At 52.2% G+C, this 23,839-nt stretch overlaps 6 protein-coding genes across 6 annotated transcripts; 4 read left to right on the top strand and 2 right to left on the bottom strand.

The window, feature by feature from the left end:
* Positions 1–1,872: 1,872 nt before the first annotated feature.
* On the bottom strand, positions 1,873–4,449 carry BCR38DRAFT_340911 (uncharacterized protein; the record flags this gene model as incomplete). Its single annotated transcript, XM_040855820.1, has 3 exons — positions 1,873–3,053; positions 3,735–3,742; positions 3,824–4,449. The coding sequence occupies 3 exons, from the start codon at positions 4,447–4,449 to the stop codon at positions 1,873–1,875; spliced, it is 1,815 nt and encodes a 604-aa protein (XP_040716470.1).
* Positions 4,450–5,089: 640 nt separating this feature from the next.
* BCR38DRAFT_195189 (uncharacterized protein) lies at positions 5,090–5,774 on the top strand. Its single transcript, XM_040854039.1, has one exon. It carries the CDS (start codon positions 5,184–5,186, stop codon positions 5,754–5,756), a length of 573 nt encoding a protein of 190 aa, XP_040716469.1. The 5' UTR covers positions 5,090–5,183; the 3' UTR covers positions 5,757–5,774.
* Positions 5,775–6,358: 584 nt separating this feature from the next.
* BCR38DRAFT_513841 (uncharacterized protein) lies at positions 6,359–7,683 on the top strand (the record flags this gene model as incomplete). Its single annotated transcript, XM_040865061.1, has 5 exons — positions 6,359–6,572; positions 6,609–6,667; positions 6,887–7,015; positions 7,048–7,136; positions 7,209–7,683. 5 exons carry the CDS (start codon positions 6,359–6,361, stop codon positions 7,411–7,413), a joined length of 696 nt encoding a protein of 231 aa, XP_040716468.1. The 3' UTR covers positions 7,414–7,683.
* A 5,942-nt stretch (positions 7,684–13,625) lies between these two features.
* On the top strand, positions 13,626–14,111 carry BCR38DRAFT_195131 (uncharacterized protein). Its single transcript, XM_040854038.1, has one exon. It carries the CDS (start codon positions 13,723–13,725, stop codon positions 14,008–14,010), a length of 288 nt encoding a protein of 95 aa, XP_040716467.1. The 5' UTR covers positions 13,626–13,722; the 3' UTR covers positions 14,011–14,111.
* A 3,319-nt stretch (positions 14,112–17,430) lies between these two features.
* On the bottom strand, positions 17,431–20,446 carry BCR38DRAFT_484755 (lon protease 2; the record flags this gene model as incomplete). The annotated part of the gene is made up of 3 exons (XM_040863788.1): positions 17,431–17,518; positions 17,655–17,824; positions 17,894–20,446. 3 exons carry the CDS (start codon positions 20,444–20,446, stop codon positions 17,431–17,433), a joined length of 2,811 nt encoding a protein of 936 aa, XP_040716466.1.
* A 1,152-nt stretch (positions 20,447–21,598) lies between these two features.
* On the top strand, positions 21,599–22,588 carry BCR38DRAFT_484754 (uncharacterized protein; the record flags this gene model as incomplete). Its single annotated transcript, XM_040863787.1, has 3 exons — positions 21,599–21,605; positions 21,668–21,789; positions 21,875–22,588. The coding sequence occupies 3 exons, from the start codon at positions 21,599–21,601 to the stop codon at positions 22,586–22,588; spliced, it is 843 nt and encodes a 280-aa protein (XP_040716465.1).
* Positions 22,589–23,839: the final 1,251 nt, after the last annotated feature.

The following is a 23,839-nucleotide window of genomic DNA, read 5'->3' as shown; positions in this document are numbered from 1 at the left end:
TGGAGGTTACACCAGATGTTGATGCTACCGTACCCTTACCCACCACCCCAACCACCACATTCCTTGGCGGCCAACACCTTGTTTTTATGAGCGTTTCTTTCATCTTCACCAAGCAGCACCTTTTCGATTCCCGATCGCGATTCCTACTGATTCTTGGTTGTTTCGTTCGTCATTACGAGAGAGTTGTCACGGTAATCAATGACATCAGATCCTACCCGAAGAGGAGGGAGAAGGGGAGGGGGTGGGAGGGGGCCCAATGGGCATATTTCACAGGAGCCATGAGTGAAACAACAGGGAGGAATAACAGACGCGAACTGTTGTCTCTCGGTCGGCGCGTCCCGAATATTCAAACTGACAGCCTGGGAAGCACAGAACCAGTCGGGATAATTCTTTTATCTAGCGCGAAGACTAGACGACGTTTTTTGCTTGCCGAATCGAAGCGGCTCGGACAATTTTCAGCACTATCGTCCCTGTCTGCTGTGCGAACCCCTGCAAATGATGTGCCGCCGTGGCCCGCTTCATCCCATCCAACCACGCCTGCTCTAGTGCTTGGCCTACTTCCCCAACCATTGACCAGTCACTGAACCTTCAAGCATGTACTGGCCTCTCGCCTGCATCGTGCGTGCTTTAGGCAACCCTTGGTAAGATGCAGGTTGTGTTTTGCTGTGCAATGTGCGATGTGCGAGAGACGGGACGTTGGACCTTGAATCCGAGCGGTGGGTACAGTATCACTTTTGAACATATACCAATTCCTCTCTTCGCGATGAAACTATGAGTATTCTATTAAACCATCTTGTGCTACAACGACCGAAGTGTCCCATCGGAAATGTCTTCCGCATCGGTCCAAGCCAAAAAAAAACCTATGTCTGCTATAGTCTCGGGATATAATGCGCTAGCACAGGCCGCTGCTTGTCTTGTTCCGATAGTTGGCGCGGAATATAAGTGCAGATGCGGTCTGGATTTGCGTGACCCGGAAATTGAGCCTCTTGGTCGTTTGCTTGTTTGCAGTACCTACACGCAACCATTCGCAGGCCGTTCATCCCAAGTCTCTTGTTTCCTCTCACGTCATGCATTGGAACTATCTTCTTTCTACTTCCTCTTTCCACCTCCGCCAGCACCGCATTACGCCTCATTCCATCTCGCTCGAGGCCTCGGGTATTCTGTGCTGCTGCCCAGTCGGGCTAACGAAATATACACAACAAGAGCACTTGCATTCAAAGCGGCCCCTGGACAAAGCAGGACCCCCGCCTCGTGCAACGACTGCCGAGCTTCCTTAATAAACCGGCTACTGAGCTCTGCGCCGTCCTCACATCTCCTACACCACCCTAAGCCAAATAGCTTGAATGCAAGACAAACCCCGCCTGCAATGCTTCGCTTCTTGATACTTGGCTGAGTCATCTTGTATTCTCGCCATTTCGCCGTACAATCGCAAATGGCGTGCCTCCCAGCGCCATTGTTGATGGAGGTAATGTCAAAATTTGGATAATATGTATCCCACGCGTCAAAGCCACCCTCGTCCCACGCCACTTAAGCTCCTAATCGGAATTGCCAGGGATGCGGAAGAGGCGAGGAGGAGGGGCAAAATAAACCAAAAGAACGCCGAAAATGATGCTATATAAGACCTTCACCCGAAATGAGAGTCATGAAATATCAGAAATGTGAGGCAAATGGAAGCATTGCTGTTGTACATGGTATCTTCTAGCGCGACTGAAAACAATGAAGGGGTATCCAGCATACAATTACAGTCAATGGGTGTGGGCAGAGTTGGGGGGTGCTCTGTTCTTGACACCGCGCTATTCGCCGAAACACATCGAAATCTCGAATTGCATTCGTCAAAGTGATGGATTATGGGTTTCAGTATGTGTTCCGGATTCATGGTCCTCGCCGTGTGTCAGGCTTATCGATCAGACCGCCAATGTCGACACGACCTGCTCGAAGATCGGGCTGCCCTTGACTGCGAATCGGCGGAAGTTGAAATGGCTGCTGAGGGGGTCTTTGTCCCGGCAACTCGCTTCTCGGAATGTGGTATGACGGCCCCGATGGGTGTTCGGCTCGGGTCGTCGACGTGGGCGAGGAGCCCGGCATGCTAGGGCTTACACCGGGACTCAATCCTGCCATCAGCTGCGCCGGAGTGGGCGGTTGGCGCGGTGTGAAGGCCCCTTCCCTATGATCTCGAGGATCCCCAAATCGTTGCCGACTTGGATCAAAGGATGCCGAGACTGGAGTTAGTTGCGTGTAGGGTTGAGGTTGGTATGAGTAGGGCACTTCCCTCGCGTGGGGCGAAGGCGTGGGGTGTGGGAATGGCCTTGGTTGCAGGACCATGACCACAAAGTAGATCGAATCCTCCTTTGCAAGACCAGTACGGATGGAATATGGCCTGAACTGCCCCTCGAACGAGATGAATGTCAAGAATTCTTGCCGGTCGAGGGGAAACCTGGAGATCGACTCCGGATCAAACGGCAGAGCTTGAATCACCCTGTTGGCCTCCTCTCTCCCAAAGATGGGTGGTAGATAATTCGGTTCTTTCCTAGCCTGTTCATCTTGGAGCGACCGCTGCAGCCCCATCACTCTTTCCCGGTCGTTGGGACTGATCAGCTCGACCAGTTTACGTCGCTCTATCGTCTGCGCCGTACCAGCGCCAATGGCCTCAACAAAAGTGTTTGAAACTCTCGTAACCTCCAGGTCTACCGTCAGGAAAGCCACGGGCTCCAGAGCTCTTGTAGGTATAGACAATGGCGGTGGGTAAATGTTGGCCTCGCCAGCAGACCCACGCTCCAGATATCTTGGAGCAATAGGGTCGGGCGGCTGCGATTTGAGTATTCGATACGATTGTGTCCTGCGCAATGGATCGTCGAACGGGATTGCAGGGGCGCTAACGGGGGCATATAAAGAAACCGGTCGTCTCGTGGGGTCTGGGTGTTGAAATCGAGGATGGTTCTCGAATCTCGTCTCTCTGTCGTCGCGTAATCGGGGACGGCCGCGTTTCTTGTGCTGCACGTCGACGCATGCATCTTCTTTGCCATTGCTCAAGCACCTTGAGCATGGTCTTTGGGCTACTCGATAAAACTTGTGTCAGCGAATCGTCAAAGCTTGATACTGAAGTGGTCGAGTGATCCCATAAGCATATGAAGAAAACCCTTTCAGCCATGATGATTTGTGGCACACCTTGCCCCAGCGTCGGCTTCCACTTGGTCACAGCGACCGCACAGTTTCATCTGCAGAACGTTCCGCATCGCCGACGGACTGGGATATAACAGACTTCTGCCAGCTCATCCTTCGCCAACTCAGACACCATCTTTGCCACACTCTCTCCCGAGTCAGGTACCATACCGACTGTCCAATGCCGGTCTGCGCAACGCTGACGAAGTGGTCGAGAGCTTCCCTGATGTCCCCCGGGCTACGCTGCCTGAACTTATCCCACGCGCATAATCTAAACAACGCTTGTCGTGGCAAACAAAAGCTTCCGACCGCGATTCGAGCTTTCAGGGCTCGCGAGCAGACCATGTCATTCACGGCAGCGACTGAGGTCACAATGCTATCCACGCATCTTCATCGGTTCGGGAAAGAAACGCATGCAGAATTCGCTCGACCTAGTTCTCGCTGGCAAGTTTGGCCGTCGACGTGCAACTTTTTGTCGGATCGAATTCGCAACACATCAGGCCGTACAATTCCGATGGACACAATGAAATGCAGGGGACTTGAAACCACCGGGGAAGCAAAGCGTTAATACATACCATCACATCTGGGGCAAGAATCAGCTGAGTTTCTTCGTCACAGTTTGAGAGAGCGCTCGAGGTTAGAGCATTCGAATAGGGGAACTCACCTCAAGTGCGCTTTCTTGCAGGGCACGCAGGCCGATGCAACATGACCTTTGGTCTTCCTCTGCGACTTGGGAGAGGTGTAGGGAGAACTCTCCGAGGTCTGCGGCCGGGCGGGCAACGAGTACGGGGAGGCGCCGGGAACAGGCCCTTCGACTGGAGGGAGGGGGTAATGCGGTTGAGAACTCATCTGGCCAAGTGCGTATGACATCGGCCGGCCCATAGCCTCTTCAGGACGGCGATACGGGTATCCCGTTTGTTCTGCAGCTTCTAGCTGGAACGGTCGCACACCTCTACCAGCAGATCGGGGTGGTAGTGGTGCTGGGAGAGGCGGCGCTCCCGGTTGTGCTCGAAGATCACCTCCCTGCAAAATCGAGCCAGCGCGGTATGCATCGTGGCTAGATGCTTGGAAGCTCCCTTGCCCTCGATCACCGGCCTCTTGATTTTGCTTGGGTGGGAGCGGTGGAGACCCTGACATGGGCGGAGAGGGATAGGCCGTTGTGCCGGCCGCACTCTCCGTCTCTGCTCTGGCCCAAGTCAGGTCGAGAGCGAAGCGCGCCAGGTCGGATGTGCCTCGGCGCTGGCCGAGTGGAACGTACGTCTGGCTACTACGATGGATTAAGACTTGCATGGATTCAGCAACAAGCCGTCCGACGATTGAAGCTGCAAGCTCCCAACGTCTGCGTTCAAACGGCGGCCTGGCGCCCTGCTCGAAAGCAGACGTATCTCTCGAGACGGCGAAACCGGCGAAAAGCGTTGCGCAACCCAGGGCAGCATGCCAAAGCAGATCGGGTGGGATGGTAGTAGTGGGGTGATCTTTTGAGTGGTTTCAAGGTGCTGGTGGAGTCGCGATGTTCGTTTTGCTCGACTATACCGGCCAAGCTAGGAGTTTCTGCCAACGGCCAAGAGGTCGGGGGCTGCGAATGAGGTTGTCGGGACAGCTTTTGCTGTTCAAGTCGGCAAGGTGGCAACCGGTAACGGGAGGCCCTCGATGGATTTTTGGCGGGGGCTTAAACTCTCCAGTACAGGCGTGGGACACGAAAGAAGTTGGTGATACTTTGGTCAGTAAAGATCAAAGACCAAGTGGTACAGCATGCGGCGGTGTTAGTAACTTGGATTCCAGATGGCGACGGAGAGCTGCAGGACCGGTACAAGACTTTCCCATGTGGAACCATGAGCGAGTCTCTCGGGTCTGGGGGCAATAAAGGCTATTATCAGAAGCTATTGGTCGGGGCTGGGTTGATGGCAGATGGAGACTGGGAAGCTCGCAGGACTTTCATGTCGAGCCCTCGTGGGATCGTTGGAGGTTTTTGTGCAACTTATTAGAGATTGGCCTAATAACTGCGAGCAAGGGTGTGGTGGTTCATGGGGCGCAATACCGCTGCACACAGACGCTGGGGCCAGTCCGTTGAGCGGCCATTGAACGGGGATGGGGCCACTGATACCGCACTGGCACCAGCGCGCCGAAAGCGATTGATTGATTGGGGCGCTGGGGGGGGAAGGGAAAAAAAGACAATTGCAGTGCAGAGAGCAAGCATCAGTGATGGAAGTCGTCAAGTGGGCCGGGTACAAAGTGCAAGTGGTACAAATTGGGCCGCTGGGGTGCCAGGGTCAGGGGGTGCTAGGGCCAGGGCCAGGGCAGCCAGGGCGTCCGTCCAGGGCAGGGGCCAGGGAGTATCCGTCAGGGTCAAGTGTGTCCAGTGCAAGTGCAACTGGGCACTTTGGTACCTCGAGCTGCCCGGCAATAAAAGTTGCAAGGATTGCGGCGCCCCGGTCTTTGGAGAGGCACGCGGGCTGGCTGCTAATCAAGAATACTTTTTGCCATGCCACTACCTCCACGTGGTACATGGTATGCCACTATATGCCAGCCGAGCTAGATATGTTGGACACGTTACCACAGGCGGCGAGCGACTGTTGCCCACAAGACTGATAGCATAAAGAAAGGTGCTTGAGTACATATGCAATTCGGACGACTAGCTGGCTCCTTTGGCTTGTCGGGAGGCCCGGGCCGTGTGTGAATTTGCGCCGACAAGAGGTCCTCCTCTGGGCGCCTGAGGTACGAAGTGAAGTACTTTTGGTGCCGCAAAAACAACGAGAGACAGAGACACGCAACTGTCTTTTCCATGTATACTTGGGGGGCGTGCAATAAGACATGCAGTGGGGCGTGCGGTGCAACGGTCAGAGGGCGGCGACTGACTGGTGGGCATGTGTGATTATCCCGAGAATCGACTTCGATAGACCAGCCAATCCAACAAGTACGAAAGTACTACAGTATAGTTCCTCGCTTGGTCGTTGACCGTCTTGGGCGGGCAGCGTAATAAGAGCACCTTGAGAGGGATGATGGCATCAGGGTAGGCAAGCGTTAGATCCGAGTGGCGCCAGCCCAGGCTAGCCCTGGGTTATGGTGCCAGACAGATAGCAATAAGTATCATTGATGCATGCAGGCTCCTCAATAAGATTGACAAGACAAATGAGCTGAGTATCACATCTCACGATAGCCGGCAGCCGGCCTGTGAAGCAACTCTAATTGGAGGAACACCATGCCGGAGTTGGAGGTGAAGAAATTGAGGAGCGAGATGCGATACATGCGGCGTATGAGAACAGCACGAAACTCGACCTTCAAGCAACCTATAATACTGAACGAACCGCTTGAATCGGCGGCTGCATGGCCAGCCCGAGTGTTGATGTGGGTGAATGGGGGGTGGGGGAGAGGAAGGGGGGAGGGGGAAATTCCGTTCCGTCTCTCCAAACTAGGTATGCATGCTCGTGTATTATGACCTGCACCCGTAGGTCCCGTCTCGGGATTTTCAATCGATAGCCAGATCTACCTAGCTCGCCGGTCTGCAATAGTAAGCTGGCTATGGAGAGATCCTGGGCATTTTGATGGTCAGAGCTGAATTAATCCCAGTATTGGCTACGCTACTCAGGTGATAATATAGCACAATGAGCCTCACTCTGTGAACTAATGGCGCCGGCCCAGAGGACTGCATTGCATGCAAGGCAGATGCAGAGGAGAGATGAGACGGATTTTTAGCTGGGTCTGCAGCCTTACCGAAAGCCAATTCTAGATACCCATGGCGGGGATGGGCTCGGCCACGTTTGATGCGATCGACCATCAGTCAGATAGGAAATTCGTTGAGAGCCTTGGAACTTTACCAAGGACCAAGGAAAACGTTGGCAAGCTCAGGTACTATGAAGTACGTACTAATTAAAGTCTGAAAGCGCTCAGACGGTGGTGGCCATTGGGAAGCTGTCAATCAATAGTCCGGCGACAATCTCACTTGACGTCGGGCTCAAAAGTAAAGATGGTGGCATGCAGTAAGTAGTGCGTCAATTGGTCCCTTGTGGCTTGCCGTCATTGATTTCCTGGGGTTGATGTGGACATGGCAGAATCATGATTGCGAGTCCAACAGCATCCAAGATCCATATTATTTTCGAGGCCAAGACGCAGCCGCTGTTGACGAACAATAACAACGCCAATGATAATAATAATAATAATAATAATAATAATAATAATAATAATAATCATGTCTCGCCGCCCGTAGAGCGCGAGCGACGCGACTCCGAGAACAGCGTCACGAACTGCGACCCATAGACTCCGTCCGACCAATTATCAGAACCATTATGCGACAGCAATAAAACCATCTACTATTCAATTAACGACGATCATGAGTTCGCCTGAAGGACAAGATCTGCTGCTGCCCACTGAAGCACTAAATTTGGGATCCCTCAAGGCTTCTCCTTGTTCTCAGACCTCTCGCATGGCCGGCATGGCTGCGGTTCATGTCCCGAAAGAGAAGACAGCAAGTGATACCATACTCGAGCGGGCATATCGTGCATTGCATCCGATTGCTTTGATTTCAAGTCAGGCAGGCCATACACCACCCCGCTGTCGTCGGCAGTCTGTTCACGGGAGCTATTTATACTCGAGACGTTGGCACGGGTTGAATCGTCCCGTCTTTACGATTGGGATGCGTCACTGGCACGAACTGTCCCACCAGCGAACGCGCGTTTCTGGGGACATGTCTACTTCGCTGAAAAGAATCTTCTACATGCACCATATTGTGGGGTTGATGTACTGGAACGACGCTATACGAGTATGCATACCCGGTGGTCATTTGGGAGTTTAAGCTCTCTCCTTGCTGCCGCCGATGTGACCGTGTCGCATCCCGGCACGCACAGTTCGCTAAAATTCGTTAGACTTTATACGAAATATTGGCAAAGAATTCCCAAACACTAGCCGGGAAATCTATTGCCATATTGGGTACGAGACTGAATGTATCCACGGTTCATTCGGCAGACAGAGCGAAGGGATCCCAACTCACAAGTCTTGTAAGGCAAGCGTTTAAGCGGGGCAACGAGCCTATCTGCTCCAACTCAACGGATATTCGATAGTGACTCCGGTGGCTTGAACCCACAGAAAATCGCGTCTGAATCAAGCAATGATCGCGGGCCGAGGGACGCTCTGACACGTAGGTTGTGGGTTCATTTAGAGAGCTGTCATGCAGCGTTTTTCTTGCACTTTCGCGGCCCTCAGCTACGAACCTATAAAGAAACTCGACGTGTACGGAGTACCATTAATGTGCCCTCGTCATCAATGCATGCAGCAACTAAGGGAAGGGATGATGTATTATATACCCACCATAGCATCTCAACTTGTCCAGTAACAACGCCGATGTCCAACTACAATCCAGATCCCTGGCGAGCATTCGGACGGCAAGTCCCATTGATAACCTGTCCATTATGCCGGGTTGCGCTAAGCTCGCACGTCAGTTGGAGTCAGCCTCCGCTTCCGCCTCGGCCTATAAACTGATCCCATGCTATGAGGAAATACCTAGGATATCCTCAGACCCACGACCAGGTTGCCCGGCTGGTAGCAGAAACGGCCGCGAATTATGACAAGTGCGGTTTTAATTTGGCCGCAGGCTCAATCACGTCTGGCGCGTAATTTGCACGCGCGCACATTGTCCCATCGGTGTAAGAGCCGTCAGTCACCGTCTGTGTGCATTCATGCGTTGTTGAAGATCGAAAAGGGCGCAGGGCGAGAGGCTCGAGCCGGCAACATAATTTAAAAGAAGAAAACGTTATTGCGTGGGGAACGCCTTGGTCTATCCAGCTATTGGATCAAGAGGCCACATCTCGGCACTCTCCCGCGCTCACGGAACTCTTTCAGTAAGATAAATTAAACACCCAGAGCGCCTAGGTTCTTGTGTCCTTTATTCTAAGTCTAAGGTAATGAGCTTCAGTTTGACAGTGGCAGTGGCAGTGGCAGTTCCAGCGGCGTTCGGATCGCTAAATGACTAAACTGGGGTGTTCGAGAATCTATTTCACCTGGGATGCTACCACATCCTGGTCCCTGTCTTTCGTCTGATCTCTGACGATTCGGATTTCGAGACTTGGGTCACGGAATCGCAGCTCTTTGCTTGTTCATGACATGTTCGGGTGCAGAGCCGACGACAGATTTTTCGCTGACGGGTTCATCCCGCCCCATCGTCTTACATTCCTCCACATTATCGTTCCGTCCCTTGCCCATGTGTGTTGGTATTCGAGCCCAGATCTCGGTCGGCTTTGTACGCCGTTTCACCGCGTCTCCGTACCCTTTTCCTTCTCTCGCCATGGTAGTTCCCGTAAGTACGGATTTACGTTGAGCGATCCTTCACAATCTCTTCACTTTATTATTCGCTTCACCTGAGATCTCCTCTCATCATATCCCCGAGATGAGCCGGCTTAAGATTACTGAAATGATCTCCACATGGAATGACACTTGAGTGCATGATGGATGCCTTTTCCAGCTGATTCGTAGACCCTGGCAACTTCCGAAGCCAGGGCAGGGTGTTTGTGTCCATGTCTATTTATCAAACCCCAATATCTTCATTATGCCTGCCTGCATACATCCTGTACATCCTGCACACACAACCTGAAGCCATCAGGCTTATCATCCAAGCCCCGGATCGGGATGATTAATACTGGTAATAATGAGCCTCCTCCAGTCATCACAATTGTCCGAGCATGCCACGCCTTGATCATATAGACGTGTTACGAATATTGAGGGTGTTTGCTTGCTTACACCGACACATTGGAGGTGTGCAGGCCTCACTACCTTTGACCTTCCATCTCCCCCTCCCCCAACGTCATGATGCTGGATGTTGTTTGTCAGTCACAGGACCAATTCTCGGATTGATGCTTCGGCAAACACACAAAAGGCGAACTCCCTAGCCTCACTAACACAAAGGTATTCTTTGGAAGACGTCTAACGATCTCGCATCAGATGCGCAAAATTGTAGTGGACCTATCGCCAAGTTACAGCGAGCCGGTTGGATCAACTAGACGACCGCGCAGTCCCGGTCGCCACGAGTTGTTGACCGCTGTCATCTCATCTCAATACTCGACCCCGGCACGAGCCCCTCTCAAATTTGGCGAGATCCTGGTGCCGTACCTGAGTGTCAATGTCATGAGCTCTGTCTGGCTGTCGGTTCAAGTCAGGAACCGAGATTCCTTGCAGCTTTAGTGTGGTGTAGCTAGAGTAGACTGGATGGAGGCGGCCTGTGTAGGCGTGATTAAGCTCCCGTGATGAATCTGCAGCTGCGGCTGCGGACTACATGAGTACTTTATTACTAATTTTCCCGTGCCTTCCTCGCCGCGTCAAATACCTCAAGGTACGTACTCACAATATAAGAAATAAGAACCCAAGGCATCTTGGTATGAACTAGACATCACACCTCACCAGCGCATATCCGAGGTCCTCTCAATTAGAGAACCACATCGAGACAGCGCTCAACCCGGAATGACGAAATGGCAGCGCTGGGCCTCGACAGCTTACTTTCACAGCGGGACAATATCGTGCACCGTGGCAGATTGTGGCTCAAGGTGCCGATCCACCTCGAGCAGCATTCATCAAAATCAATCAGCATGCCCATAACGCAGGGAACAGGGTGGTGAACCTAGCATCTCGACCCCGTGTTATCAAAGAAGGATATGGATATACATTTATGTCCGTGATTGCCCAACACCTTCCCTTATCTCAAGCAAGTCGACATTGGAATACCCCATCACCTGGATTGGATGCCCTGCAATATATTGAATTCGTGACCCATTGCCCGACCCTACTACGGCTTAGGTAACTTGATATCCTTATGCGTCAAATGCATCAGCAGGCCAAATACCAGATGGAAAGCAACGTGCGCCATCTGCATCGTTCTGAACTATCCTGGCTGTGAATGAGCAACTGCAATCGAAATTTGACCTGAAAGAATCCGAACGAGCAAACACACATATGCCGAAAAAGTCATAGAAAACGCAGATGCAGACGACGCTGCAGCGAGAGCTGCAGGTGGAAAGTGCCGAGAGGAACTGAACTCCGCACAGATACGTAGCCACTGCCGTGAAGAGTTGCTTTGATCGCCAGTGCGTCTGACAAAGCTCGATGGTCGCTTGGGACGAACTATTGGAAAACAAGTTGCAGCATGGAAACTCGACGCCTATTGTTGCTGCACCTGCCCTTTCTCATGTACTTGACGGCCCATCACACAAGCAGTACCAGTATGGAAATTTGGATGATCCCAAAGTGCCCAGGTGGTCCGGGAGTTGGTAATGTGGGGTTGACGCTGCCTCTGGAACATTAAGGTTTTGCATCGACTACTTTCACTAAGCAGACCGGGGGGGCTGAAAGCTCTTTCCAATAACTATTCAAGTCCCAACTACAAGCCAGCACCCCTATATTTGACCTCAAGTATCAGCAACGGTTGAACAATGCACTGCTCATTAATACGCCAAGTAAGTGATCGTCAACGCGTCAAGAGACGGCATGAACTACGTCGCAAGCAGGCATTAAGGGCTCCATTTCGTCCCTCGGAGCATTTTACCTCGGTCCTCACGGGCCTCATAGCGGCCCTCAAATGACGGTGTTACAGTCGAGCAGCCGTCATTTCGTCCAAATTCATGCGAATAACGCCAGCCAGCCGGAAATTTTCTCCACGGCAACGGTCCTGACTCAGGAACCCCATGCACTACTGTAAAGTACCACAGTCGCCGTCACATGCCAGTTGGTTTCTTTACGTGCTTTTGCGAGTTCGATGATCGCCGTCGGCTACGAGATGAGCGAGTCCGCGAGAATTGAGATGCCACCGCGATACCCCAATCGAAACCCAAGTTGACGAGCAAGCGCCACCGTTGCTCAACAGTAGTGAGTTACCAGACACTCGGTAGGGCTGGGGACTGTTGAGCTCGAGCTTCAGGGTTGATACTGACCCTTGCCATCAACGGCCACGCGGGCAGCGGGCTCGCGGTTCCTGCGTGGACGCCTGTCGGCGGATAATTATACTAGACACTTGACATGGGACAGACACAGCTCTCCGACACTTTCGGCGGTGGGCAGGTCCACCAACGGCGGTCTCTTCCGAGCAACGCTGAACTGGTCGCTCATTTTCCGTGCGGCTTTTTGGTTAGCCAGCTCGTCGTACCTGCATGAGCAGAGTACATTCGGCTATGAGCATGGATCTTTCGCTGCAAGCATGGGCATGTTGCATCGTACCAAGTCAGGCCCTGTCTACGGTCAAAGCTCGTGCATCCAGAACAATGGCGGCTATCTGATGGGCTGACAGCCCGAAAACCAGGTACAGAAACGAGGGTAAACGGGCCTGCAAAACTGGGCGCTCTGGAGCCCGCGCTGGCTACTCTCTTTTTGTTCCTCCTCCTCCCACCCTAGACCGACCCAATTGCACCGATCGACACCCTCCGCTTCTGCACCGCCCGCCAAATTGGCATTGGCTGTCTTTATTGGCAAGCAGATTGATGTCAGGGATCGTACCATATTGAACAGCGGCCTTTTCGTCTGAAAACGGGACGGGCTGCCGTCCATCTTTGCTTGGGTGCTATATCAATCGCGTCCTTGTTCTTAATGGATGGCCCATCCTCTCTCCACTCTGTCGATTCCATTCCCAAACACATGGCTACCCGCGCCGTCTAGCGGAGAAAGGTTTAGAGCGATCGGGTTTCAGCCTTTCAGCGTCACATTCGGCGTCGTTGAAACCTAGCAAGCCCACCAAAGGGAACTGTCACCCTCGCTCGACCTGAACCAGATTACAGGAGCGCCTCCGAGCCATGTTTTACCCCGGTTTAAGGCGCCTTTGGCTTTCTCAAAGGTCTCGTTGTCGTCGCTGTTTATGACAGAGGCAGTTTCGTCATTGACCGTCAATTGCGTACTTGCACGAATAGGATCATTCTATGGAGAATTCTATGGAGAAAACTCGGAGATGCACAGCGGATTCGACATCGACCTGGGCTGACGAAGTTCTTCTTATTAACCCCGACCAGCTCCCGACACGGACCCCAACCCCGAGCACGACCACTGGATAGCGGTAGATACAGCCCCTTTGCCCACACAGTGGGTACATCGGGGAGACTTGAGCTTATTCTTGATATCCACCATGCTTGTTACCAGTTGTGCGGCAGGTATTCACAGACTTCTTGTCAGCAAAATGCCGACATGACGCGTTTGCGCTACCACCATTCCACAATGGTGGCTCAGCAGGTTCATGTCACGATGACTTACAAAGTAGTAGACAAGCCTACACTACACCGGTCGAGTCAGGCAAGTCGGTTCCACCGTGGTCAAGGACTTACTTGCACGGAGGCTGGAACAGGCCTGATGTTGCATCGCGTCCGCTGGGTATGCAAACTCAAAAGCTGGCAGCCACACGGATCAATTTAGTGAGTGTTTTGGAGATATTACATTAAGATTTCGTGTGGCTTTCTTCCAAATCAGAGAGTCCTTCCAAACTTAGTCTAAACCGGTCTCTGACGTGCTCTCCACACACGGCCTATGACAAACACGTTTGCTCTGTCTTCAATAGCGACGTAAGTGAGCGAGTGAGCCGCGGTACAATACTTACTCAGTTTGCAGTTGATGCCTACGACAGGCTCGCTTCGATTAGCTCTTGCAGTTGCAACTGTGAGGTGCTTTGCAATCTATCGCCGGCCCCCCTCACCCTCACGGTTCTACGAAGTCATGTTGTTTACTCTTGACTGTGAGAAGTTATCAGCGTACCCGTCAACATCGTCGATCAACAATTGGCCCGGAGAGTTTAACACTAGTGCCATTGGCGACCCCTCGTCAACAAGGATTTTGCTAGCACCTCAGCTCAACCATGTACCTTTGTCCCCTTATGATGTGAGAAAATGGTCCAGATATTAAATCCAATCTCGGAGCGGTAGAGCAGTAATCTATCCCTCAATGTTTCCGTCCGAATATGTTCCCGCCGGTCCACAAGGGTAGCTTATAATAACTGAGACGGCCTAATGTTCGTGAACCAAGGTAGACAGCCATCGCCAAATCGAAGATTAGGGTAGGGACAAAGTATAGGGATGTCAAGAAGGTTCACATCCATCAGTCCAGGATGGCGGAACTCGCTCTGTTGGGGGGTTCCATCGTCATTGTCGTCAGTGTGGTGCTGTGGAAAGTAAAAAGGTATCCGCTGACTCGACTCAGACCATCATGATGGATGTCCTGCCTCCCGACCGGTTCCACAGTATATTCCTGGACGCTGGATATTGCATTGCGACCCAGCAAGCGCTTCTGACGGGACCACACATGTCCCAAACTGTTATCTTAGAGATGTTGGTACTACGGCCCAGAACCGCCACTTGGTGAATGTGGCGTTGCATGCATAGGGCTCGTCCCAGTTGCACGACAACTATTAATCGGCTTGCTACCTCGCTGGCCCATTTACTTCTGCTTCCTCCCAGCGGACTGGAGCACCTCGTGTTGCACAAAGCGGCGTGCTAAGCAGACGGTTGACCTATCACCGGGTCGCCTCCACACCTATTGCGGCAGTTGGATGCATAGGCTGAAGCGGTTCCGCAATGCTCGCATTTGTTTATTTATAGATGTCCTCCTCGCTTGGCTGAAATCGTGTCGCAAATAACCGGATGTGGGATGCTACAACATCAAAAGTTGGAGGAGGTGTTTTGTGGCTTTCACATGGCCTCCAACGGGCTTGGGAGCCGCTGTAAGGCCATAATATCTTATAGTGATAGACGGCATTTCAGGCTGGGTTACTTTGTCTCTGATGCAAAGTTCCGAGGGCCACTTACTACTGGTGCCTTGGGAGCGGCAGGGAGGTAGAAATTCATCCGGTAGTAACATGGGAGGCGACCGAGAGAGAGTAGTTTAGTTACGAGATAAGACTTCTGGTCGAACGAAACTTGACACCGTCTTCAAGAATTAACGTAGCCAAACCTTCTCTGATTCGTGGGAGTGTTAAGCGTCTTCACTTATACGGAGCGCTCGGCGTTACCTACTCAAAGCATATGTCACCCTCACATAGAAGGGTGCCAAACCACTTTGATAGATGCAGCTTATGACGATGGCCCGGCTAAATTACAAGGACTATACCAAAAGGCCTTTTTCCCCATCACCTGAAACAGATACTTAATATACAGATTCTGAGAATTTGTTCAAGACGAGATATTCGCGTTGGAAGCGACTTTCAGGGTTCGTATGTAAGGGCGTCAGCCTGTTCACCAACATACCCATGTCCTCCTCCCTACACGCTACTCTCATTTACCTTAAGTCAGGTACCTTTTACCCCCTGGTGAGCAGAGCGTTCACCCATAGTAGTAGCAACGAGTAATCAGGCATCATATAAAGGCGTCACAACCTTGGTAGTACCAATAACTCCTTCTGCCAGCCAGCAGAAACTGACGTCGCCCTTCTCATGAGGCCTCCACCGGAAGTAAAAAGCCAGCATAACCAGTTTTGAATCCCGCTATGCATCTACCCGAAGATGCGGAGATTTTTAACAGCTTGCCCCTGGGCGCCAAAAGCAGGACAGAGATATATGTGTACGATGATCATGCAGACCGCGGCTGAACGATGAAAACGGGAGAATACATTTCGGCGGTTCCCCTTTTGAGTATAGTTGTACCTGCCATCCTCGTACCTACATTCACAAGACGAGCTAGCCTGCTTCCTTCTACGGTGGACCACAAACGCAAGTGCGACGAATGACGAAATTGTGCAGAGGGTTTCTTATATCGGGAGCACCGAAGGTGATGCGCATATGTATGTATCTGTGTGCGTGCGTGGTAATTCAGTGCTCCAAAGGGAAAATGAAACGGTTTCCGGGTTGTTGGTAGCCGTTTTGTGTTCCGGCGGTCGTATGTACAAACCCTTTCTTACGGCCGTTGGGAGGCAAGGTTGTCGGACATCCGGGGTAGTGGTGTGTGCTGTTTTGGAGGATTTTGTGCCACGCTTCCTCTTTGGCTCTGGTTGGCCCTGGTCTTTCTGTACTTGCCAGCGATTCCCTTCGCAGCCTCCTTTCGGAGAGAAAAGATAGGCGAGTGTCTCGGATGCGAGAGACACGGGCAACTTTTTTCTCGGCAAATGCCGTATGACTGACGCTGTATAAGTCGGATGTGCTGTCAGCGCAAGCTGGCTGAGACCAGCTTCGCATGGTGACAGCCCCCAGCCCCCAGCCCCCCTCCCCCCCAATGCAGATTCTACTCGGAAGCATCGCGTGTTGCACAAGACAGCAACCGTCAGCGGCTGATGGCCACCCAAACGCATGTCTCAGTGCCACACGACATTCCAGAGAACACGCAGGTCTTGCCGACCTTACCTACCACCCATTCCCTTCCCCTTTCTAGCCGATAACTTCACCTTTCTCTATCTCTATCTCTCCTCGAAAAGCTTCACGATAGTTCATTCCAGTCACATCAGGTCCGCTGCTGCAACACTACACGTTTGGAAAACACAGCGAGGTCACACGGAAGCTCATGTGGCACACTACATACCGACGGACATATTTTATCTCGTTGCCCGTTTCCGTTTCCGTCTTCGTCGGGCTCCATCTACCTGGATCATGCGGGATCGCGCAATGGAAAATATGTTGTACGCCCTCCTTGCTCGCTTCCTCCGTTTCGAGTGGGTTCGGCTGTGTCATGGTGCCACGAGATCTATCGTCTAGACTGGTGACCCAGTAGTGTGGTGACAGCAACAATTGGATACTGACGAGAAAACAGCACGGTTACGCTGAAGGAAAGAAAGCAATACACACCGAGGTCAAGACGTGTTTCTTTTTGTGCTGGGACTTGTTAGGGGCGTACTCGGATAACACCAGGTGCTTGCAGCTCTTAACCGGATGACCGAATAAAAGACGCATCCAATAGCGGAATCATGTAGCATAGGCTAACCCGATATTCCAGTGTCACTCATAGGGCATAATGTTATGCCTGTCTACTATACTAGGATATCGGGCTATCCCAGACTATTCCACCTTCAATGCGCCGTTTGTTCTGTGGTCCCGCTGGCTCTGCCCGAGATAAGAGCTCTAGGGATAAACGCTACCCGTCTCTGGAGCAGCGTCTTTGCGTACATCAGTCTGTCCGTCACCTGGCTGCACTTGTCTGAGCTGGAGGGAGGCCAAGAGTGAAGATTCTTTTATACTGGCGATGCTCATATTCGGTTCTGTCGCCCATGCATCGGCACTATAATTTATAAACAAACAACGCTATGGTGATGTTCTCCTTCCCCGGTTACGCCAAATCTCGCATGCAGGACCCTGGCCTGCCATCTGCTAAACATGTAGCATGTACTCGTACTCATACAGTAGCATCACAGGCGTGACTGGATCGGTGGTGCAAACGCCTCGTGCGGCCATTGTACATCTGGCCACACTTGACGGATCGCCTCCCAAATATGGCTGGACACTTGATTAGCGGCCATGGTTTGGGGAGAGTGGACTGGCACGCAGCAATGCAGGGGCTGGAGTGGGTTCGTAAAAGCACCGAAGGGGATACTTGGGGTAATGGGAACGATGGAAAGTGACATGTGCGTACCTTACGTAGATAACCTTTAGGCCCTCTCTCACCTCCGAAGGTACTTCTCTGGCATCTTTCTCGTTCTGCGCTGGGAGCATAACGGTCTTAACGCCTGCTCGGTAGGCTCCGATCAGTTTCTCCTTGATGCCCCCCACACGCTTTACGTGGCCAGAAAGTTGGAACTCTCCCTGTGATGGATTTCTTAGTCTTAGTATCCGAGCAGCTGCTCAAGGGTCTGGCGGGCGTGGGGGACTTACCGTCATGGCCATTGTTGGCGGCACGGCCCTGCCAGACAGGAGTGAGATTAGAGCAATGGCTTGTGCCATGCCACTGGAAGGTCCGTCCTTTGGTACAGCCCCGGAAGGGCAATGGACGTGGAGACTGCGGTTCTTCATGATATTCTCCGTCGGATCTTGAGTTAGGCCTAGCTCGTATGCATGGTTCCGAACCCAGCTCCGAGCGACTTTGACGCTCTCTTTGAGAACTTCGCCGAGATTTCCAGTAAGTTCCACACTCCCGTCGCCAGGCATGTCAAGCACCTCGATGAAAAGAATGCCGCCGTTACCACCAGAGCTGTATGCTACTAAACCGGTGACAATTCCCGGCTGGCTGGCCTGCTCAGCGATTTCGTCCTCGAAACGTTCAATACCGAGGATAGACTCTAAATCTTCCACGGTCAGGCTTGCTCGGTATGTCTCAGCTTGGCCCTTGTCGTTCGCTTCGACAAACTCGACGGCTTTTGCACGACATACAGAGCCGATCTCGCGTTCAAGGTTACGGACCCCTGATTCACGGGTGTATGACTCGATGATCTTGGACACCACCTCCTCGCTGAAGGTGACCTGATCTTCTGTCAGACCGTTCACCCGAATTTGCTTTGGCACCAGGTGGCGCAAGGCGATGTGCCGCTTCTCGAGCGTTGTGTATCCGGAGAATTCTAGCGTCTCCATGCGATCTAACAAGGGCCCCGGGATCGTATCTAGACTGTTTGCCGTGGCAATGAACAGTACCTTGCTCAGGTCGATGGGAACCTGGATATAGTGATCGTTGAAGGCATGATTTTGCTCGGGATCAAGCACCTCGAGCATAGCAGCTGACGGGTCACCATTGTGGTTCGACATGCCCAGCTTGTCGATCTCGTCCAACAAGAAGACAGGGTTCCCCACCCCAACTTTCCTCAGCCCTTGCACGATGAGACCCGGCATGGCAGCAACGTATGTTCTCCGGTGACCTCGAATCTCTGCTTCATCTCGCACACCTCCAAGCGAGATTCGGTGAAACTTGCGGCCCAAGGCCGTGGCAATCGACCGGGCTATGCTTGTCTTGCCGACGCCAGGCGGACCAACCAAGAGGAGAATCGGGGCCTTCTCGGCTTGCCGCTTGCTTTTCAGCATCTGGACCTTAACGCCGCTGGCCTTGATCTTTTCTTGCAGCTCTGGGTCAAGCGGCGATTCCTCGTTGGCAGAAACCTTCGTAGACTCGAGATCAACAACTTCCTGCTCAGCCTGCTTGACCTGCTTATCTACGGCCTCGTTCGCTGACTGCATCAGTCGGACAATGGTCAAGTAGGATAGCAGCCGCTTCTTCACCTTTTCAATGCCGTAATGGTCGTCGTCGAGTTGTTTCCGCGCCCTGTCCAAGGTGCCCGGGCCAATTGGGTCATCAGTGAATACCGACCAGGGGATTTCAGTCAAGGTTTCGAGATATGTACGGATCACTTGATACTCGGCCTGGGCAGGCATCATCTGTTTCAAGCGTTTGAACTCTCGCTCGGCCACCTTGGCCGCTTCCGGTGGTAGTTTCGCTTCCTCGATCTTCTTTGCCAGCTCTTGCATGTCTTCAGACTCCTGCTGTTCTCTTTGGCCGCCGCCTCCTCCTAGGAGATTATTCAAGTTGAACTTGGCACCAGGGGGCAGCAGGGACACTTGACCATTCTGAGGTGTCCGCTTGCTATTGATATTTTCTATATCATTCTGGTCGATGTGGATCGGTAAGGTGGTGCTGGTGACTGTGGTGACTTTGATGTTGCCCTTGATGTCATCTACTTGACGCACGAGTAAGTCGACAACTCTCTGCATCCGATCACGGGTCTCAAACGCAGACAAAATTTGGAGCTTCTGTTCGTACGTCGCTTCCACAATGTTCATCATGAAATCCGCCAGAGACCCTCCCTCGTTTGGCGCCTTTTTGGATATAAAAATATCCAGTCTTCTCGACAAAAGTGGGTTCAGACCCGATGTGCCTCTAGCCAGAAGAAAGGCAGACACGCGCAGGTATTGCACAAGTTCGCGCGAGAGCTGCTTGAGTCTGGCGAAGAGATCCTGGTACACAGTGCTCTGGAGCTCCTGCGACGAGACGGCATCAACATGCGGCGTGACCTTGCCTTCGTAAAAAGGATGCTCTTGTGTGATCTTATCGACAACGACACGATCGAGGCCTTGGACCAGCAGATTAAACTCTCCTCCATTTTGGCCCTGTATCCCCGTGATCTTAGCTGTAACGCCGAAGCCGTATAGCTTGTCCTTCCGTATCTGGAGCGAATCGGCTTCTAGGAGGTCGTTGTACTTGTCGGGGTCGTTCTCTATGACCAGCTGGCCACGGCGACTTCGGAGAGGTGAGCTCAGAGGCACGCAGGCGACGGGGATCTGGTCGACTCGTCTGGAGCCCTTGGATGCTCGCGTATAAACGTTGGACAGCAGCGCCGGAATGTCGTCTCGGCTTGATGGTACAGGGATTCGCAGAACCGAGCCGGGGAACAAAACGGTGCCTTTGGTAAGTGGTACCACTCCCATAACAGCTGAAGGGCCCATATTGCCGTCTATGGTTGTTTGGGGCTTCGCGGGCTGCTGAGTGCTGGTGAATGTCTGCTGTGTGTAATGCACAGTAAAGCTATGGAGGCCCAAAGGTTGAGGGTGTCGGTGTTGATGCTTTCACGGAGTTAGTCGCGGTTATTTCACGGGGTAAACAGTATTAATCCATGGAACAAAAGAGCTATTCCTCTGGGGGAAAAAACGTCCAGGTGATTATCTGTGGATTTGGAACTCAACCTGGAAGGGCATGCGTACTGATATTGTTGCTGGCGCAAGTTGGGTTGATTGTTACTTATTTGACGAGACGACAGAAGGTCTGGAAGTTCGCCGAATGCAGCAACCAACCAACCTTAGGTCACTGCCGAGGCCCAAGGTCCGAGCTGGCACCCTGCATCACCAACTATCGCCGGAGTACTTCGTAGACTATTCTAGAAAATGACGAAAACCACATGCAATACACCTTTGGTTCTGCACAATCGCAACATAAATGTAATTTCGAAACTTCACATACTCTTCCGACAACACGACAATGTCCACAAAACTGACACAGTCTGGTGCCGTGACGGACATGGAGCAGACCACCTTCTAATCCTTTACCCCTTGACGACCGCCTCATCGAGTTCCATTGCGACCTTTCCTTCTGCTTCGTGTGCATCATGCATCATGCATCCAGTCACTTGGGAAAACGGTTTCACGTGGGCTCATCACAATCAACACCGTTCCTACCAGGCTAGAGGCAGCTAGCCCGAACTCTGGTCTCTCGTTGCATGGCAGTTGCGGACAGAGCCAGGCCTTACCTCCCGAGTGGAATAGCGTGAGATGGCCCGATTTTCCAGCACGATTACAGTAAGTAAAGTAGCATGACCAGGTTATACCAGTGCCCATACCGATGTATTGCACGACGGCTATACCTATTTATCGCACCGTGATATGACTAGTGTTGCACCGTTAGTTTGATGTTCTCTTGCAGGTAATACTGCACGTCGAAATTGAAGTACCAAGTAGTTGCGCCTGTGTAAGCCTCAGGGCATCCTTGCTGCAGCAGCGACCCCGCGATTTCAAAGCTCAATTAAAACAAAGTCGCGTCAAACCCAGTAGCGACACGTTCTCCCCACCACCATCTACACATCCATTCCAACTTTCACCATAATTATGAGCAGTAAGTATTCAGAACACCAGTGAGATGAATTAAACACCCATAAGTCCTGACTCCCAGCTTAGATTCATACGGAGGCGGCGGTGGCGGCGGCTACTCGCGTACATCATATGGCGCCGGCGGCGCTGAAGATGGAGGCGGCTTCATGTATGGCGGATCTCAAGGCGGCAGTCAAAGCGCAGGAAAGGTATGCTACAAACACACTTCCAAGCACCCGAATCATGGGTTGATTGGCATGAGACAATGGACGAAATTGACAGATCATTCCATAGGGCTACAGCGATGAATCCCTCCGTCCCGTAACCATCAAGCAAATCATCGACGCCCACCAAGCCTACCCCGAAGCGCCCTTCCGCATCGACGACATCGAGGTTTCGCAGGTGACCTTCGTGGGCATGGTGCGCGCCATTAGCCCCCAGACCACCAATACCACATTCAAGCTCGACGACGGCACGGGCATGCTCGAGGTGAAGCAATGGCTCGACGTCGACAAACAGGACGACAGCAAGCCCTCCTTCGCCCTCGACCAGTACGTGCGCGTCTGGGGTCGTCTGAAGAGTTTCAACAACAACCGCCACGTCGGCGCCCACGTCATCAAGCCCGTCACCGACTTCAACGAGGTCAACTACCACCTGCTCGAGGCAACGTATGTCCATCTCTTCTTCACCAAGGGCGCGCCCGGTGCTGCTGGTGGTGACGCTGGCGGAGACGGGGATAGCATGTTTGTCGATGGGGGCTATGGAGGCGGTGCCGATGGCGGGGGGGCGAGCGAGGACAAGTTGAGGAATATCTCAGCGAAGGGCAAGAAGTTTTATCATTGGCTCTTCAACGCTAATGGTGGGAATGAGGGTCTCAACGTGCACGTCATCTCCCAGGGCACTGGCATGTCTATACAGGATGTTCTAGCAGCTTCGGAGGAGCTCATTTCGCCGGGACTGATCTATACGACTGTTGATGACGACACTTTCGCGATTCTGGACAATTAAGCTTCTGGGCGTAAAGGAATGGATGGCTTCTAGAATGGAATACTCAGTTAGGTCATTGACCGACTTACGGCACGGTTCGGGAATGTACATACACCGGCTGACGGAGTATGCGAACAAAATGAATGTTATACTAGCTATCTGGAAGGACGGAATGACAGATTAATGATACCTGAGCAAAAATCAAGCTCAACTCACTGCTTGTCCCATTGCAAGTGAATATCACTTTAAGCCCTTAAGTATGAACACAGCTACGTTAGACACAAGATCCGGCCCAAGTGCATATCGACCTGATCAGACACGCTGCTTTTCGTTCAGATCATGGTTCATATCTTGCGTCACTATTTGTAATTTATGCGGGGAGCTCAAGAGGTTCGTATATGCGGGGTTGCTGTCTAGAAGCCTCCGTTGACCAATTATGCATAGTGAAAGGGCCAACCTAGTCTCGCGTCAGGGGAACCGAGGAGGGTAATTATACCCAGTAAGACAAGATCAGTTCTCCAACACGTCATCCCGCTATGTCGCTTACAAAGGTGCCAACTGGGAAGGCTGAAAGAGCCAAGGTGGCATTCATGTATGAGGAACTAAGCAAATGGTCGGCCGGTTTGGTGATAGCTATAATATTTGCTCGTGGCCTTGGTCCTTCAAGACAACGTTGATCGCCGATGAAGAATAAGAATATTGCAGCTGGGTACGGAAAGATAAGTCAATACTAGCACTTGGATGACGAGCGTCTTCAGTTTCGAAAAGGCCAGTTACTTGTCAGTTGAGCTGTGCCAGTTGAAATAAACTGGTCACGTCAAATCCTTTACCCTTGCATGTTGACAGGTCGTTAGTATTCGTTTGATGGCCATAGGTGATCGGGATTGTCGGGACGATCACATAGAGGTGCGGCGTAATCAGTGACTCGGAAGGATTGGGTTTGAGGCCGCCAGACATGACATGACATTTTCCGGCTCCAGCACTACAATACAGGCCGAGGAAGTTCTAGTCGGATAAGCACTAGTCGGGTGCTGGACTCTGTCCTTGGAGGAATCGCTCCATTTTCATACTAGATATTGGCCATGGGTTGATATCGGGTATTTAGTAGTTACCAGAGGTTTGGTGTCGATCTGACTATACTGCGGGCTCCGTCGTATTCTGCTGTTCACGGCTCGGAGTACATCAGAGGATACTTGTAATGATATCCTGCATCGGCCACTGGAACACAGCTCGTGGACGATCACAATGATGGGCCGCTCATTCCGGCGAAGC

The sequence above is a fragment of the Pseudomassariella vexata genome, assembly GCF_002105095.1.
Source record: "Pseudomassariella vexata strain CBS 129021 chromosome Unknown BCR38scaffold_6, whole genome shotgun sequence".
NCBI classification, from domain to species: domain Eukaryota; kingdom Fungi; phylum Ascomycota; class Sordariomycetes; order Amphisphaeriales; family Pseudomassariaceae; genus Pseudomassariella; species Pseudomassariella vexata.
This window is presented reverse-complemented; position numbering and strand designations above follow the sequence as displayed.

Coding starts and splice junctions, on each gene's coding strand:
- BCR38DRAFT_195131 (XM_040854038.1), top strand. CDS start 13,723: ATGCCTACGACAGGCTCGCTTCGATTAGCTCTTGCAGTTGCAACTGTG.
- BCR38DRAFT_195189 (XM_040854039.1), top strand. CDS start 5,184: ATGGGGCGCAATACCGCTGCACACAGACGCTGGGGCCAGTCCGTTGAG.